Here is an 18,144-nt window from a genome sequence, read left to right as displayed (position 1 = left end):
TGTATTTGCCACATCCTGGTAGCCGCGTGTCATGCTGCCTGTGCAGGTCACAATTCAGATGTGTGAGGGGGACGAGGAGCTGGTGGCTTTTCGGAGTCTGGAATACCTGTGTTGGTGGTGTCAAGGGCAGCCGACTTGGGAGCCACGCTGCTCAGCCTTGGCCTGTCATCTGGGCATCTTGTGTTGAGGCTGGGGACAGGCCTGGGGGTTAGTGGAACACAGCCCTTAAAGTTTCCGGAAAAATCTGCACCCTTGGACTTAGAGTCGCTGAAGTAGGGAATGCAGCAGGGACAGTGGCCAGGGCACTGTCGGCTGTGAGGGTGACGCTGAAGCCCCTTGCCGCTCAGGGAGCCTGCCGTCTGCAGCTGCTATGCTCCGTGCTGGCAGCAGAGGCCAGTGGTGCCCCAGAAATGAATCCCTCCTGCCAGGCTGTGGAGTAGTGTGTTCTGTGCCAGGCAGTTTCCTCCATCTCCTTGACATTCTCATACAGAAAAAAGGTTTTGTTCCAGCTTAGTTAACTAGCTAACTTAGTTAACTAAAGATAATTCCCCTTCACTGAGTGTGTGTGCAAACGTGTGTGCGCATCCAGGTACGTGTGTATCTGCTACAAGTGTGGACGAAGTGTAGCGTGCTCCAGGGGTGGGCATTCCTAGGCGTGAGGTGTGGGGGCATGCTCGTACCCTGCCCGCTATTTGCTTTGTCTATGCCCCTTAATTAGAGGTTCGTAAAACACTCTTTGCCCTTTTTAGGGGTGATTCTGAGACTTAGCAAAAATATTTCTCTGGTTTTCCTAATTGCCTGTGTTTTTCTCATGTTTACTTATCGGCGGTGGTTCCGGGGGATCTGCTTTGGGGTTGGTAAGCTGCCGGTAGCCGGGGACGGGGCACCCATGGCTGGCCAACCCCACGTGGTAACGCAGGGAACCTGCATGCTCGGGGTGTTTCGGAGTGCCTGTGTCACACATGACCCCGAGAGAAGGGCCTGTGTCAGGACTTCGCAAACAGCCATGTCCTGAAGAAAGGCTTGGAACACAGAAGTCTCGTCTGGATCCAGAGCTGGGTGCTTTTTTCTGCAAATGATGAATATTCGAACTGGGCCCGTATGCTGGAGAGCAGTCCCCGGACTCCTCAGCCCTGAGCTCAGAATTCCGTGTTCTCTGAGACCTTCCCTGGTGGAGAGGAATTGCCTTTCACTTCCTCTGAGCCAGCTAATCATTCAACTTCTAAAAAAGTGTCTTTTAAAAAATAATCCTGGAGGCCACAATCCTGTGCAGTTTTTCAATTTTCTTTTTGAGGTGGACATATTTTCCCTTGGATTCTTTCCTTAGTAATTGTGGCCAGCATTGGGTGGCGGGCTTCTTTTCCCTTGTTTATTTATTTGAGGGGAGTTACTGGGCAGGAATCCTGGTGGTTATCCAGCAACAGCCTAAACCCCCAGCAGGGGAATCTTTTCTTCCAGAGAGCACCAGCCCCAGTGTCGCCAAAGCGGCGGGGCAAGAGGGACGCAGGTAATCGAGTTGTGCCCCTTCCCGTCATCACAGCCATGAGAAAGCCCCTCTTGAGCGGCCCTTACTCATCAGAGCAATGAACATACTATAATTTCCCGTCGAAAAGCGGATGCTGTCAAGGAGTATCAGCATAACCCACGTGCAACTCCTTTGAGCCCTTCCAGTGCCTGGATTCTTCAGCCTGGGTCTGGAGCTTGCCGGTAGCCCTGGCTTTAGAGCGCGGCTGCTGCTCCTATGTGCTTGTTGTTGCTCGGCAGAGGCTGGGCACGTCCTGAATATCACCACAACAAAAGCAAGAAGCCAGCCTTGTGTCCCAGCGAGCTGCTTCCACAGAGGGAGGCTCCGTGGCTCTGGGAGGCCCGTGTGCCTGTCTGTCTGCAGCTGGGGAGGGCTGATTTCCTCTCTGGCACAGTGGAAAGCACCGCCGTGGTCTTGGAACCTGAGATGAGGGGATGAAAGAACATGGGTTTTAGAAGGAGAAATGCTGTCTCTGTGATGTTTCCAGTGTTTAATTGTACCGTGATTGAACTGTCGGTCATTTGGGGAGAATGGAAAGCTATGTTTGTCAGTTTTGTTGTTGTGTGTTCATAGCAGCGTAGTGTGGGATCTTTCTTTTTTTTTTTTTTTTAAGAGATGGGTGTCTCTATGTTGCCCAGGCTGGAGTGCCATGGTACGATCATAGCTGATTGTACCCTTGGACTCCCTTGGACTCCTGGGTTCAAGTGATCCTCCCTCCTCAGCCTCCCAAGTAGCTGGGACTACAGGCATGCACCGCCATACCCAGCTAAATTTTTTTATTTTGATAGAGTTGGGGCTGGATATTTCTTGCTTTGGGTTGTAATCGTCTTTGCTCGCTTTTCTAAGTAAGCCAAGGAGTCGCTGTTTAGGCCAGAGGGAGAACTGGCTTTCGCTATGGGCGTTGGATTTGAGGAAGGATGGGGCATAGGCTGACGTCCTGCTCCATCACTGATCCCTGTGGGACTTCAGGCAAGTGATTTAAATTCCTTGATTTTAGGAGGTGAGGGATAAAAGACTATGAATTGAGGCCGGGCGCAGTGGCTCACACATGTAATGCTGGCACTTTGGGTGGACAAGGCAGGTGGATCACTTGAGGTCAGGAGTTTGAGACTACTCTGGCCAACATGGTGAAACTCTGTCTCTACTTCATAAAAATATGAAAATTAGCTGGGTGTGGTGGTACAAACCTGTAATCCCAGCTACTTGGGAGGCTGAGTCGAGAGACTCACTTAAGCTCAGGGAGTAGAGGTTGCAGTGAGCTGAGATTCATGCTGTGGCACTCCAGCCTGGGCGATAGAGCAAGGCTTTGTCTTAAAAAAAAAAAATTGAGTTCAGTGTATCCTGCTCAGGTGATGGTGCACCAAAATCTCACAGATCACCACTAAAGAACTTCCTCATGTAACCAAATACCACCTGTTCCCCAAAAAAACCTTTGGGGAAAAAAGAAATTAAATTAATCTGCAAGAAAAAAATAAACCCCTTGATCCTGACTACATTCATCTGCGCAGGAGAGATAACAGTTTGCATCTCCTAAGTGCTGCCGGAGGCCCGAGTGTTAAGTCATGTGCTTTTCCATAAGCAGGGAGCCAGTGGGCAGTAGTATTCATTCAACAAACGTCAGTTAAGTGCCTTCTGCATGCCAGGCTGTGTTTAGGAGTTAGACATACAGAGATAAGACAGTGTATTATCCTTTCAGCCAGAATTAAAGTTTACATTTTTACTCCAAATGAGAGTTTCTCGACCTTGGCACTGCTGACATTGTGGGCTGGATAATTTGTGGGGCAGGGGGCTGTCCCTGTCATGATGGAGAATAGTGGGCACCCTCGATCCCTGCCATCTTTGAAGCGTAGTGGCTGGGAAGCTGTCCGAACCCGCAGTATGAGTCTGAGTTGGTGGGGTAGGGACTGCATGAAGGGTCTGGATTATTTGCCTGACTGAAGCTATCCTGCTAAAGGCTTATTCAAACAGTTCTTTGGAAGGGACTCACTCTGCTTCTGCTCAGCTCCTCTCTGGCCTTGCTGCCCAGTGTCACTGAGGAGCCCCTGTCATGCAGGTGCCAGGTTGTGTGGCCATGCCATGGGGGTGCCCGGCTGCAGCCTCTTCATGCAGACACATCAGCAGAGTCCCAATTCCACTTCTGTCACCCCGGGTGAAAAATGCAAACTTGGCCCCAAGGCAAAATGGTGTCCATGTTGAAGATGAAGGCATGAAGACAGGCGCATTTAAATGATTTATTAATCTGTTTATGCTGTCAAGGAGGAAACTTGTCCAGTGCAGATCAGTGAGCTGTGATGCAGGAGTGACAGAGAGCCCGTCTCCTCTGTCTCAGGTGGCTTTCCCCTGCAGGCGATTTGATGGGCTTGACTTAACCTTTTAATTGTGCGATTTTGGTTGATGCCGAGAATGTTCCTCTCAGAATGTACGGCAGTGGCGTTCCTTAAGTTTCCCTAGACCGAAGGGCTTGTGTGCAGGTGTTCCTCAGCTGCGTGCTGCCTGGCTGAGTGGGGTGGGCACTGGGCGGTCAGACGTGACTTTGCCAGGACGACCGGAGGAGCGCAGCCGTGTGGCTCTGTCGCTCGCGATTTTGTGGAAGCCTTCGAGGCTTGGGCTTCTTGAAAGCTGACTTCTGTTTTCCAGGTTCCTTGTAAATTCTTTAGCTTGGGGCTGTTCCCACACTGGAGGGTCAGTATGATTTTTGGAAAAGAGCCTGTGTCCTTATCAATCCGGAATTGTACTGGTATGACCATCTGAACTTTTAAAACATGCTGCACTCGGAGCGGCTGACTCTTCTGGTTAAAGGTGGATTCTTTAGACTCTAAGGTTGGATCAGCTGAGATAAGCAGCTCTGGGGCTCTGTTGCTGTTGTTGTTTTTGGCCTCACTAATTATTGTTAGTTGTAAACAGAAGGGAGAGGCACAGCCATGAACTTGTACTTGGGACATGCCCGTAGCCATGGGTTCCACCAGGTTCAGGTAGAGTAATGTCAGGGTGACCTCTAGGCTGGCGGATTGTTGTTGCTCTGTATCGAGTTGAAATGTTATTTTATTGTCAATAGAAAAAGTGAGTAGTGTTCGTAAGACTGATAGGCACAGGTATAAATAGAAAAGGTGAGATAATGACCAGCTCGACTTTGCAGTGGGGCTTTTTAAAAACAGTTCTTGAGTCTTGGAAACAAACATAATTCTCTCTCAGTCCAACTACCTGTCAGCTGTAAGTGGTCATTATTTCATCATATTGCAATAAAAGATAATAGAATAACGATTTATATCTTATGGCTGATGTTTTAATGCGTCTCTCTGTTATCCTGGGCTGACAGTCTGTGATTACAGTAAACGTTTTCTCGGTGACACCATGGTAATGACTCGTTAATAGGATTATTCCAAGTTTAAGTCATGGAGTGAAAGACCAGCCTCAGCCCCCCTTACCTCTCTCTGCCTTGGTGGGGTGGTCTCTGTGCTCAGTTGGTGACCTGTGCTTTGTCCCCCAGCTAGGGTGTTGGGGTATGGGCGCAGCACCACTTCTGATGCCTGGGGATGCGCATTCCCTGTTGATTAGCAAACCCAGCCAGTGACTCCATCTCTGTCTTCTGTGCTTACGGCATTCCTTCATGTGTTTTTTTTTTTTTTTTTTTTAGGCAAAGTTGCATTCTGTTGCCCAGGCCGGAGTGCAGTGGCGTGATCTCAGCTTACTGCAGCCTCCACTTCCTGGGCTCAAGTGATCCTCCTGTCTCAGCCTTCTAAGTAGTTGGGACCACAGGTGTGTGCCACCATGCCTGGCTAATTTTTGTATTTTTGGTAGAAATGGGATTTTGCTATGTTGCCCAGGCTGGTCTCGAACTCCTGAGCTCAAGTGATCTACCTGCCTCGACCTCCCAAAAGTGCTGTGATTACAGGTGTGAGCCACCACCCTACGCCCCTTAATTTTAAATAAAAATAACTGCACTGAATTTAATGCAATAGAAAAGCAGAGCGAAGGTGCATTCATCCCCAAGTGGGAGCGTCTGTGTGAGATTTGGAAACGGGTTGAGTCTCCCGTGCTGTCTTCCCAGGCCCCTCTCCCTGGGCCTGGCAGGAAGGCAGAGGCAGATGCTGGCCATTTGTGTGTTTCGGATGGGAAGGTGTGAGTGAAAACCTTTTATGATCAATTTGAATATCATCTACTTGGCTTAGATCTTGAGAAATCTTTTAATAAAATGATCTCAAGGTGATTTTCGGCATAAAAAGACTTCAGTCTTTTGGGCTCTGAACTGGGGATAATTACTTAGTACCTAAAGAAATCCAAGGATTCTTCTTGTTAATAGTCTAAGTACAATTAGTTCAGATGGAACTCAAAATGGTTACATGTGAAGCAGGGTTCCAGTCAGCCCCAGCCAGGTGTGATTGAAGTTGTTCTGTGTTGAGCATCAGGCGATGCTTGGAGCGTGAATTGATCAGCACGTGTGTGTGTGTGTGTGTGTGTGTGTGTGTGTGTGTGTGTGTGTAGAGGTGGACGTGTTGTCTTGGCCTGGTCTAACCGTGGTCCTACCTGGTGTCCCCCCGCAGTGTGGGATGTGTAGCCACTTTAGCCCCTTTCTGCTCTAGCAGGCCTGAGGTCTTTTGGCGTTTCTGGTGGTGGAATTCCCAGGGGATGAAAAGTTCTGGAACGGAAGCAGATGACCTGGATGTTGGGTGCTCTGGAGTCAAGAGCTCCGACACCAGCTTTCGAGTCCAAGGGAGTTACCTCAGTGTGCCTGCTTCCCTGGCATCCTGCAGAGATGTGGTGCCCCACACGTGGGCACGTTAGAGGGTTCCGGGTGCTGCGGCGTGTGTAGGAAGGTGGTCTTGAGGGCGGGGACAGCGCCCGTGTCCTCTGCGTGTGTTGTGTCCTGAGCACTCAGACCGTCCTCTGGCTTCTATTCTGCAGCCCTTGTATTTTCACACATCCTTAAACCACCCGCATATCGTGGCTGTGGTCGAAGTGGTCGCTGAGGGCAAGAAACCAGATGGGACCCTCCAGACATCGTCCTGTGGGTTTGGAATCCTTCAGATCTTCAGCAACCAGCCAGAATCTCCTACCTCTGCTTCCCAGGACAAACGGTACCTACCTTGTTTCTACAACCGTGGGGTTTGCCAGCGTTTTTCTTTTTTCTTTCTTTTGAGACGGAGTCTCAGTCTCAACCAGGCTAGAGTGCAGTGGTGTGATCTCGGCTCACTGCAACCTCTGCCTCCTGGGTTTGAGCGATTCTCTTGCCTCAGCTTCCCAAGTAGCTGGGACTACAGGTGCGTGCCACTACAGCCTGGCTAATTTTGTATTTTTAGTAGAGACAGGGTTTCACCATGTTGGCCAGGCTGGTCTTGAGCTCCAGACCTTGCTGATGCACCTGCCACCACCTCTGGCTAATTTCTGTATTTTTAGTAGAGACGGGGTTTTGTGCCCGGCTGCATTCCGGTGTGTTTCTATGGTGGTTTAACTGTACATCTCATGGTCGCAGTAGAAAGCCTTACTTTTATCATCTAAAGTTTTGTGTCCATTATAGCATAGTGTTGGATGTTTCTTGCTTGGGGGTTTGCCTTTTTTTTTTTTCTCCTTTTTTTTGAGGCAGGGTTTCGCTCTGTCATGCAGACTGCTGTACAGTGGTATAATTTTGGGTCACTGCAACCTCTGCTTCCAGGCTCAAGTGATTCTCATGCGTCAGCCTCCTGAGTAGCAGAGGTTACAGGCATGCACCATCACACCTGGGTGATGTTTGTATTTTTAGTAGAGACGGGGTCTCCTGTGTTGCCTAGACTGGTCTTGAACTCCTGGGCTCAAGAGATCTGCTCACCTCAGCCACCCAAAGTGTTGGGATTACAGACGTGAGCCACTGCGTCCGGCTGTGTTTGCCATTTCTAAGTGAGTTAAGGAATTGTTTTTTAGGCAGGAGTAAGGGCTGGCTTTGGCCGTGAGCGATGGATTTGAGGTAGGATGGATATGCGCCAAAGTCCTGCTCCAGCGCTGATTCCCGTGGGACTTCAGGCAAGTGATTTGAACTCTTGGAGCCTGAAGGCATTCACCTGTACATGAGGGGTAATGACAACGTGTATGTCGTAAGTTCTGCTTGAATATTGAGCGGTGTGTTTTTCACAGGCTCTGGTGGTTAGGAGGTGTTCATTCAGCACACACTGGCTGAGCATCTGCTGCGTGCCAGGCTCTGTGTAGGGGCCAGACATATGGGTGGATAGGCTGGCATGTCATCCCTTCAGCCAGGGTTAAAGCCTGCGTGTTTACTTTGAATCAGGGTTTCTCTAGCTTGGCACCACTGACTTTCCAGTGGAGAATTCTTTGCTGTGGTGGGGCTGTTCTCTGTGCTGTAGGATGTTTAGCAGCATCCCTGGCAATCTACTAATGCCAGAGGCACCCCCTCCCTGCCCCAGTTGTGACGAAGAAGAAAAATATCTCCAGCCATTGCCAAACATGCCCTAGCGGGCAGAGTCATCCCTGGTTGAGAACCACTGCTCCAGATCCACAGCCATGGAAATTCCTCAGATGTGTCTTTCTTGAGACATTTTAGAGTTTTATAAATTTCCATGTATGGTGTTTTCCAGCTCCTCGGTTCTCAGGCTGCCTTGGGTCGGTGCTGTGTGTGTGCTGGACGTGCTTGGCCGTGAGCACCGAGGGCTTGGGGAGCTGCTGCTGGCCTCAGCTGCCGCTGCCTTCCGCAGAGGACGTGACTGGCGGCATTTAGAAAGCTCTGGTGGGCGTGGTGGTGGCCAGGGCTTCCATGTGCTTTCCTTCTGAGAAGTGCACACGTGGCTGATGAGTGTTCTTTGGGTCCTGTCTTCCAGGTTGCGGCTGTACCATGGCACCCCCAGAGCCCTCCTGCACCCGCTTCTCCGGGACCCCGCAGAGCGTAAGAGCCAGGCCTGTCCTTGGCAGCACTCACTGCTCTCCTGCCTTCCCCGAGTGCTCCCCACCCTCAGCTCTGAATGGGATCTTTCTCAGTGTAAACCACTGTCCACTTAGCTAATATATCTAAGAGGTTTGGGCAAATGTTTTGTGGCCTTGGACTTTTGGCAGAAGGTGAAGAACTGAAACACAGCAGCCCTGAGGGAGGGCATGGCTTTGTGGGGATGGCATGGGAGGGCCTGTGAGAGCCGCCTGGAGGGAGGGGAGCAGTTCTGCTCACCAGATGAAGGAGTAGCTCTCCATCACCAGCCACCGGCTCTAAACCTCTGACTGCACAGCCATCGGTTATCTCCAGCATGGCAAGGCCCCATGGCTGAGAGGCCGCCTTAGAGCAGAGCAGGGGTCGGGGGAGCTTCCTGCTGTTCCTCTGTGACCAACCGTTCCCAGGCAGCAGAGGGAGCCAGTGGGAGGGAAGGGGATGATGGTCTGCTCTGCTGCTGCCTGCCTGGAGGATGACAGGAGGGGTGTGTGGTGGGAGGGGTGGGAGTGGGCTAGAAGGACATCAGGGAGGCTCAGAGCACAGAGGCTGTGCTTGCCCGGCAGTCGGGGGAGTGTTCAGGTTGGGGGAAGAGTGGCTGGAGGTAGATCTGTTGGGGAGGGTGACTTCTGTCTCTTTGAGGTGAGGTGCTGCCTAGATTCCTTGAAGGGGATGTTGTGTGTGCCTTGTGGCTTGGGTTAAAAGTCAAACCTGGCCGGGCGCAGTGGCTCAAGCTTGTAATCCTAGCACTTTGGGAGGCTGAGGCAGGTGGATTGCCTGGGTGATAGAATGAGACCCTGTCTCAAAAAAACAAAACAAAATATCCAACCCACTCCCTTTGCCCTCACTGGTCTTGGTGACAGTCTCGTGATAGGAGATGTCAGCTGAAGAGCGCTGAGGTTCCTAAGTCTGGAAAGGAGAGCTTCATTTGTCAGAAAGGGCTGCAGCCTGCAGGTGGCCTTTCAGACAGGCTGGGAAGTATAGCTTCTGGCCAGAAGCCAGAAACAGACCCTTTGAGGGAGGAGCAGAGGAAACAGGAATTTCTGCTGAGCGAGGGCTGAATCTGCTTTTTAATAAGCCCAGGAGGGGTCCTGCATGTTGATGAGAGGAGAAGCATGCACGTGGGCAGCTGAGCCCATGCCGCTTCATGGGATGCGTGTTCAAAACATGGTGGCACTAGCAGGACCCTCGGGGGGAGTTCTCTACTCCCTGACGTCAGAAGGTGAAGCAGACGACACGAAAGCCCTCCCTGGGCGCCCTCTGTAGACTGTCCGGAGGAGGGCAGCAGCAGCAGTGGAGTCTAGAAAGAGCAGTTTCTGTCCAGGTCTGAGTGAAGAAAGGCTAATGGCTGTTAGCGTGGGCCGGGGCGCATCGAGGCCTGTCTGGTCCCTCTCTGATCACAGCCCTGAAGTCAGTTTTCAAGGCTCCTCTGGAGTCCTCTAGGCCAGGAGGCGGTCCCTTCAGTCTATTGGGGGCTCAGGATTTTCTTTTCAGTTTACAGAGAACAGCCAGTCAGGAACTTCATTTCATTGCTAAAGATTGGCTTTTAACTTATTTTTCAATTGAGTCTAATTATTCATGTGCCAGGATTTTCTCTCCAGAAGTATCCTTAGAACAAAGTACACAGCTACCATGTTTGCTCCACGTCCACAGTCCGCATGTTCGTACATCCGTGTGGAAGCTGTGAGCCCTGAGTGGAGGCTTTAGGTGGAACCCGCGGCGGGCCCGTCACTCATCTTTGCAGCGGACGTTTCCCAAAATTTGCTGGTAATGGTGACACACTCACACGATTCAGAATCCAAAAGTATAAAAAAGTGCCGGGTTCAGTGGCTCACGCCTGTGATCCCCACACTTTGAGAGGCTGAGGTGGACAGACTGCTTGAGGCCAGGAGTTTGAGACCATCCTGGACAACACACTGAGGCCCCCATCTCTACAAAAAACACAAAAATTAAGCGAGTGTGGTGATGCGCCCCTGTGGTCATAGCTACTTGGGAGGCTGAGGTGGGAGGACTGCTTGAGGCCAGGAATTTGAGGCTGCAGTGAGCCGTGATTACACCATTGTACTCCAGCCTGGGAGACGAGATCCTGTCTCAAAAAATAAAAATAAAAAGTTTAAAAAGTTCAGAGTGAGATGTTATTTCCCCAATCCTTTCACTGGCTACCAGGTAACCTCTCTCTTTGGGTTCTTGTGGATCTGTCGCTGGCAAACTAAGCTCTTTTCCTCCTTTGTATCAGCTGCAAAGAAAGAATAGCCAATGGAAAAGGTAGTCAGGTTTTATTGACTGGCCAGGGAGTGGAGAAGGCAGCCCTCGCTCTAAAGGCACCTTCTCCCTGGACAGTGGGAGGCATGGAGGTTTGAAGGACCGGGTTCAGGCCGGGAGGGCGGGATTCCAGGCGCACAGACGCATATCGTAACGTGCTCCTCCAGGCATGGCTGGTACAAAACAGGGCAGCGGTCTTCTCGGAGTGTGAACTTTAGCACTGTAATGACGTTCCGATGGTCTAAAGGCAGGTGGGGGTCGCCCGTTGTAGTTTTCACCAGTTTCATGGGGCTCTGTCTTTCTCTGGTATTTGGTCAGGGGTCAAGCTCTGGTGGCATCCCTGCCATCTGGTTCCTTTAAAGAGCTGTGCCCATGGAAGAATGGGCTGAAGGAGGACAGTGAGAAGAAGGAACTTTGCTGTGATTCCACCAGGGCTGCCCTGGTAACACACCCTTCTGGGGGCTTGTTGTGGACACAGAAGCAAAGCGGATGTCCAGTATTGCATCTGATTTTTGCGCTTTTCTTACTGACTGTCCCACACCTTGCTTTTTTCCCGTAACAATTTGTCTAGAAGAATGTTTCATATCAGTACATGGAAAGCACTCATTCTTTTTACAGCTCTGTGGTATTTTGTGGAATTGATGTTTCACGATTGAATCGGCCTCCTGCACACCAACCTTTACGATGTTTTATAAGAAAAAGTTGGGGCAGGTGCGGTGGCTCACGCCTGTAATCCCAGCACTTTGAGAGGCCGAGGTGGGTGGATCACCTGAGGTCAGGAAATTGAGACCAGCCTAGCCAACATGGTGAAACCCTGTCTCTTCTAAAAATACAAAAATTAGCCGGGTGTGGTGGCGGGTACCTATAATCCCAGCTACTCTGGAGGCTGAAGCAGAAGAATTGCTTGAACTCAGGAGATGGAGGTTGCGGTGAGCCGAGATCACACCACTGCACTCCAGCCTGGGTAACAGAGTGAGTTTCCGTCTCAAAAAAAAAAAAAAAAAAAAAGAAAAAGAAAAGGTTAGAAACCCCATTGCAGTGGATGTCCGCCCTTCCTCTGAGCGTGTGCGGAATTCATGGGGTAAACTCGAGTCGGGGGATGGCTGGGCTGGACGTCTGAGCATTTGGAGTCTTGCTCTATTTCTCTTGTGTCCCCCTCCCTGCTGCCCCCCGGGAGGTTGTTCCTCCTGATGAGCCACACAGGTCAAATGCCTTTAGTGGTATTTTACATTTTAAAGTAAGTAGATTCCATGTTTGGAGTGGTTAGGTACTCAAAAAATACTATTTTTCACTAATTTCTTTTTCTTTCTTTTTTTTTTTTTCGAGATGGTTTCCCTCTATCACCCAGGTTGGATTGCAGTGGCGTGATCTCAGCTCACTGCAACCACTGCCTCCTGGGTTAAAGCAATTCTCCTTCCTCAGCTTCCTGAGTAGCTAGGATTATGGGCATGGGCTACCATGCCCGGCTAATTTTTTGTATTTTTTGTAGAGATGGGGTTTCACTATGTTAGCCAGAATGGTCTCTATCTCCTGACCTCGTGATCTGCCTGTCTTAACAGGCAGAAGTGCTGGGATTACAGGCGTGAGCCACTGCCCAACTTTAAATTTTTTTTTTTTTTTTTTTGTTAGGCACAGTGGCTCACGCCTGTAATCCCAGCACTTCGGGAGGCCAAGGCGGGCAGATCACGAGGTCAGGATTCCAGACCAGCCTGACCAACATGATGAAACCCTGTCTCTATTAAAAGTACAAAAAATTAGCTGGGTGTGGTGGCGCACGCCTGTAATCCTAGCTACTATGGGCATGAGCCACTGTGCTGGGCCTAGTTTTTCACTAATTTCTTTTTCTAATGATACAGTAGTTCCTATTTAGCTCTTTGTTCAGGAATGAGCTGAACTTGTGACTCTCAGCAGCTGTCCCTGGCTCAACCACAGCCAGGACTTGAGCTGCCTGAGACCACGCGCACCTGCTGTGCTTTGGGGAGTGATGGGCTTTCTGTCTGTGGAGAAAATCAGGCCCCAGCAAGATTGGCCATTTGGTGGGAATGTGAAGAGGGCAGCCCTGGAGTCTGTGTTTCGGGGGTGTGTCTCTCCCCACACCCCTGTTTCTGGGGATGCTGTTCCTTCCATGTTCAGGGCCTGCCCCCAGTGCGGTGTGGCCGCGCTCCTCCCGGGTGTCATTCCTCTGGGGATGTTCTCTTATGCCCCTTTTCCTCCTCGCGTTTCCCCTCGTGCCTTACCCACAGCAGTCTCGTGGTTCAGATGCAGTTCTCCCGTGTGTTATGAGTATTGGCTGTTTGGTCTTAGCCGTCACCCCAGGAGAGTGGCATGTCCTTGAGGACAGGGCTCCGTCTCTGACACTGCTGGTCTCCCTCTAGTGCTGTCTGCTCCTTTTGGGGCTTGGTGGATACAGGTGCCGACAGGCAAAGGCAGGCAGGCAGGCCTCGGGCCAGGGTGTCCTCCAGGCCCCTCTGATGGCAGGGACCAGCGAGGCCTGGGGAAACCACACAGCCCGTGCCGGCCTGTGCTCTCAGGAGACTGAAGGAAGTGGTGAGCAGGAGAGATTTTATATTGGATTAAAAACCTGTACCTCCAGGCCAGGCATGGTGTCTCATGCCTGTAATCCCAGCACTTTGGGAGGCCAAGGTGGGAGGATCACTTGAGCTCAGGAATTTGATGGTCTAGGGAGCTGTGATTATACCACTGCTCTCCAACTGGGCAAACAGAGCAAGATCCTGTCTCTAAAACCAAAAAAGAAAAAAAAAAATTTTTTTTCATTTTAACTTCAAGACTTGGCACAGTGGCTCACACCTGTAATCCCAGCACTTTGGGAGGCCAAGTTGGGTGGATCACAAGGTCAAGAGATCAAGATCATCCTGGCCAACGTGGTGAAATCTCATCTCTACTAAGAATACAAAAATTAGCCCAGCATGGTGGTGGGCACCTGTAGTCCTAGGTACTCAGGAGGCTGAGGCAGGAGAATTGCTTAAACACTGGAGGCAGAGGTTGCAGTGAGCAGAAATCAGATGTCACTGCACTGCAGCTTGGGTGACACAGCAAGACTCCGTGTCATTTAAAAAAAATTGTAACTTTACCAGAGAAGGTTATGAAAGTTCAATGCTTTTCACTTTTAGACTGAACAGAGCACTTCCTGTCTTAGAAAAGTGCCTTTTCTGTCTGGTATTTCTCACATTCTCCGTTCATTGACTGGTTTGACTGCCTTTGCTTTCAGCAGTGATCACATTGATCACGTGGGTGTTTTCTTCCCCAGAAAACAAACACATGACCCTCATTGAGAACTGCAGCCTGTACTACACGCTGAAGCCACACCCGGCCCTGGAGCCTGTGTTCCACCTTCTTCCCGAGAACCTTCTGGTGTCTGGTCTGCAGCAGATCCCTGGCTTGCTTCCAGCTCATGGAGAATCTGGTAAGGACATCTTCGCTTCTCTCTGCTTGGTGAGTTGAGTCTGTGCTATTCACAGTGAAACCTCAAAGGCACTGGGCTCTTCTGGGGGAACGTGGGCCGAGCGCCCTCTGCAGCTCAGCAGCTTGGCCTGGCGGGGGTCGTGGCGGGCGAGGAGGGGGTGGCAATGGCATTCCAGTTTCTATTTCCCTCCTAAGGAGTGTCTCACGTCCTTCAAGTCATTCTGTCTTCTTTCGCTAGTAAAATGCTTTTGTGAGACACAGAGTTGATGTCTCTGTGACCACAGCCAGGAGGACTGTGGCTGGGTCTCACCCACACGGCGTCATATCAGTGACTTGATGGTGGTGATGATTTTAAATTAAGATAAAATAAGGATAACATAAAATTGGTCATCTTAGCCCTTTGAAAATGTACAGTTCAGTGTGCGTAAGTCCATTCACAGTGCTGTACAGCCACCAGCGCCATCCGTCCCAGAACTCTTTCATCTTCCCCGGCTGAGGCTTTGTCCCATTCAGCACTGACTCCCCGTTCCCTACTCCCCAAGCCCCTGACAGCCACCCTTCTGCTTTCTGTCTTCATGATTTCAATGACTCTAGGGACCTCCTGTGAGTGGAGTCACGCAGGCCTTGCCCTTCAGTGGCAGGCGTTCTTCTAGGGCGACAGGGGAATTGCTCTGTTAGTTCATCCTAAGAGTGAAGTGTCTTCAAGGTTCTTAGCGGAATGTCTTCGGGGTTCTTCCACATGATAGCATGTGTCCGAGTTGCCTTCCTTTTTCTTTTCAGGCTGAATGATTTTCCGGTTTATGGATGGACCCTGTTTTGCTGATTGTTTCGTTGGTTTCTTGGGTTGCTTCCACCTCCTCGCTCTGTGAAGAATGCTGCTGTGAACAGGGTGCAGGGACTTGAGTATTTTTGGAGACTGAAATTCACGTTAAAGGACAAGGGCTCTGTCTTGGTGTGGTTTGCAGAGGTTGATTCTCCAGTGGTGGAATTGCGTCGACCCCAACAGCCATGGGAGGTTGAGGGTGTGCTCTGCTGTAGGAATATGCTGGGCGGGCCTCGTGACCTGGGCCCCATGCTTCTTCCAGGCACTTCTTCCACACTTTTGTGTGGCTTTCTTGAGGAGTCCAGGAGAAGGGACCACACCAGCCTCTTTCTACCTGTCATGTGCTGGAGTTGTCCTAGCACCGCCAGAACCTGCTGTCTTGGGTGACTGACTCCCTGCTGGGTTCTGGGAAGAGTAGGATTTGACCTTGTGTGAGGGGCAGGGATTGAGAACAGTGCTGTGCTGAGAGCATGGCTCATTCTGGACCCTGAAGGAAGGGACGCAGCTGGCTCCAGCACGGGTCCCTGGTTGCCAGCGATGGCATCCCTGTGCATTGCACAGGCGTTCTGGTTGGTGCTGGGGTGTAGATGTTATCATCTGAATTAATTAATTTCTTGGATGGGTTTATGGTGGATATCATCATTGTGAAGTCACTGTTTTTCCACCATTCCAGTGAGGAGAGGGTGAAATGAGAAGGGAGGAATGAACTCTGAAGACGAGCAAGCTTGGGGTCCCGGTCTGGGTCTGTCCTGGCTCCCTGAGCTGTAGGCAGTCTCCACGCCCCCTTCAGAGTGTCTTATTACCCCTGTAATCTGCCGGCGATCCTCTGAAAGAAAGAGACAGAGGGAAGGCCTCATTGTTACTGTTGTTGAGTTAGCGAAGAGAACATGAAAACCTGTGTCTAGCTCTGAGACCTGGGCCATGGCCTGTCCCTCTGGCCTCTGCTCTGCTGGCCAGGCAGGGTTGATAGTGATCTTGGGGACTAGCTGTGAGATGTCACCTGGTGGATAGTGATCTTGGGGACTAGCTGTGAGATGTCACCTGGTGGATAGTGATCTTGGGGACTAGCTGTGAGATGTCGCCTGGTTGATTGTGATCTTGGGAACTAGCTGTGAGATGTCGCCTGGTCGATAGTGATCTTGGGGACTAGCTGTGAGATGCCGCCTGGTCGATTGTGATCTTGAGGACTAGCTGTGAGATGTCGCCTGGTCGATTGTGATCTTGGGGACTAGCTGTGAGATGTCGCCTGGTCGATAGTGATCTTGGGGACTAGCTGTGAGATGTCGCCTGGTCGATTGTGATCTTGGGGACTAGCTGTGAGATGTCGCCTGGTCGATAGTGATCTTGGGGACTAGCTGTGAGATGCCGCCTGGTCGATAGTGATCTTGGGGACTAGCTGTGAGATGCCGCCTGGTCGATAGTGATCTTGGGGACTAGCTGTGAGATGTCGCCTGGTCGATAGTGATCTTGGGGACTAGCTGTGAGATGTCGCCTGGTCGATAGTGATCTTGGGGACTAGCTGTGAGATGCCGCCTGGTCGATAGTGATCTTGGGGACTAGCTGTGAGATGCCGCCTGGTCGATAGTGATCTTGGGGACTAGCTGTGAGATGCCGCCTGGTCGATAGTGATCTTGGGGACTAGCTGTGAGATGCCGCCTGGTCGATAGTGATCTTGGGGACTAGCTGTGAGATGCCGCCTGGTCGATAGTGATCTTGGGGACTAGCTGTGAGATGCCGCCTGGTCGATAGTGATCTTGGGGACTAGCTGTGAGATGCCGCCTGGTCGATAGTGATCTTGGGGACTAGCTGTGAGATGCCGCCTGGTCGATTGTGATCTTGGGGACTAGCTGTGAGATGCCGCCTGGTCGATAGTGATCTTGGGGACTAGCTGTGAGATGCCGCCTGGTCGATTGTGATCTTGGGGACTAGCTGTGAGATGTCGCCTGGTCGATAGTGATCTTGGGGACTAGCTGTGAGATGCCGCCTGGTCGATTGTGATCTTGGGAACTAGCTGTGAGATGCTGCCTGGTTGATACTGATCTTGAGGGCTCCTGTGTGTTCTTTCAAGTCAGCTGTGTGAGTCTTGCTACCTGGGAGTCTTGGAGCTGGAGGTGTAGTCATCACTGGGACTTGCCAGTGGGTGTCAGTAGAACTGCAGACCAACAGAAATACCTGCAGGTCACTATGGACTGGCTCAGTCTCATGACTAGGACAGCAATTGAGAAGCTGAGGTGCCCAAGAAGACAGGCCTGGTTTTGTCCCTGGTGTCTTGTGTCCAGCTGGACCAAGGAGGGCACGAGATGGAGATGGAGTTTTGGATTTAAGAAGCATGTGGCTGGGTACATGATTCCTGCTCCTCATCCTTAAAGGCCACGTTTTGGAAGAGGCCTGGCCCGTTGGCCTCAAGTTGTCCTCCAGGTGTGGAGCAGCCGGTCAGTCCAAGGCGCTGAACGAATGCAGGCGGTGCCTGTAACATTGCAAAATGAAGGACATTTTATGCTGCTGGTGTTGAAAATCAAATGAGCAGGGGATCTGAAGGCAGGGCCAGCGCATGCCCTGGTGTCTGGAGGGAGGGAGGCTGAAGGACTGACTCCACCAGATGGGGGCCACATGTGCTCCTTTGGGGAGAAAGGACAAGTATCTCAGCAACACCCACACCCTTGCCTGGGGCCGTTTTAGGAGAGAAACACAATGAGCCCAGTTTTTTTGTTGTGTGTGGGGTGCCAGTGTTGTGTGGGCCCTGAGGGTGCTTTCTGCTTGCTTTTTATTTTACTTCTTAAACTTTAAAAATTATCTGTGTGTGTTTATGTATATATATATGTAAAATGAGAGCCAGATTTTTCTCTAATTCTATTTTTTTTTTTTTTAGACAAGGTCTGGCTCTGTTGCTCAGGCTAGAGCGCAGTGGCATGATCTTGATTTGCTGCAAACTCTACCTCCCACGCTCAAGTCATTCTCCCTCCTCAGCCTCTTGAGTAGTGGGGACTACAGACATGTGCCACCATGTCTGGCTCATTTTTTTTTTTTTAAGACAGTCTTGCTCTGTTACCCAGGCAGGAGTGCAGTGGCACAATCTCGGCTCACTACAACCTCTGTCTCCTGGGTTCAGGCAATCCTCCTGCCTCAGCCTCCCAAGTAGCTGGAATTACAGGCCTGTGTCACCATGCCTGGCTAATTTTTGTATTTTTAGTAGATAGGGGTTTCAACCAC

At 50.9% G+C, this 18,144-nt stretch overlaps 1 protein-coding gene across 8 annotated transcripts in view; it reads left to right on the top strand.

The window, feature by feature from the left end:
- NPHP4 (nephrocystin 4) overlaps positions 1-18,144 on the top strand; it is a 138,527-nt gene that overhangs the window by 17,413 nt on the left and 102,970 nt on the right. For 6 of the 8 annotated variants that reach the window (XM_064363158.1, XM_064363155.1, XM_064363153.1 and 3 more), the window contains exons 4-6: positions 6,428-6,600; positions 8,329-8,393; positions 13,957-14,112. In XM_064363158.1, coding sequence (XP_064219228.1) covers positions 6,428-6,600; positions 8,329-8,393; positions 13,957-14,112 — 394 coding nt within the window. Of the gene's footprint in view, positions 1-6,427; positions 6,601-8,328; positions 8,394-13,956; positions 14,113-18,144 lie in introns of those variants that run through there. The other 2 variants (XM_064363156.1, XM_064363157.1) reach the window with 2 other exon arrangements.

The sequence above is a fragment of the Aotus nancymaae genome, unplaced genomic scaffold (genome assembly GCF_030222135.1).
Source record: "Aotus nancymaae isolate 86718 unplaced genomic scaffold, 86718_ANA_hifiasm-v0.15.2.pri h1tg000053l, whole genome shotgun sequence".
Classification (NCBI taxonomy): Eukaryota; Metazoa; Chordata; class Mammalia; order Primates; family Aotidae; genus Aotus; species Aotus nancymaae.
This window is presented reverse-complemented; position numbering and strand designations above follow the sequence as displayed.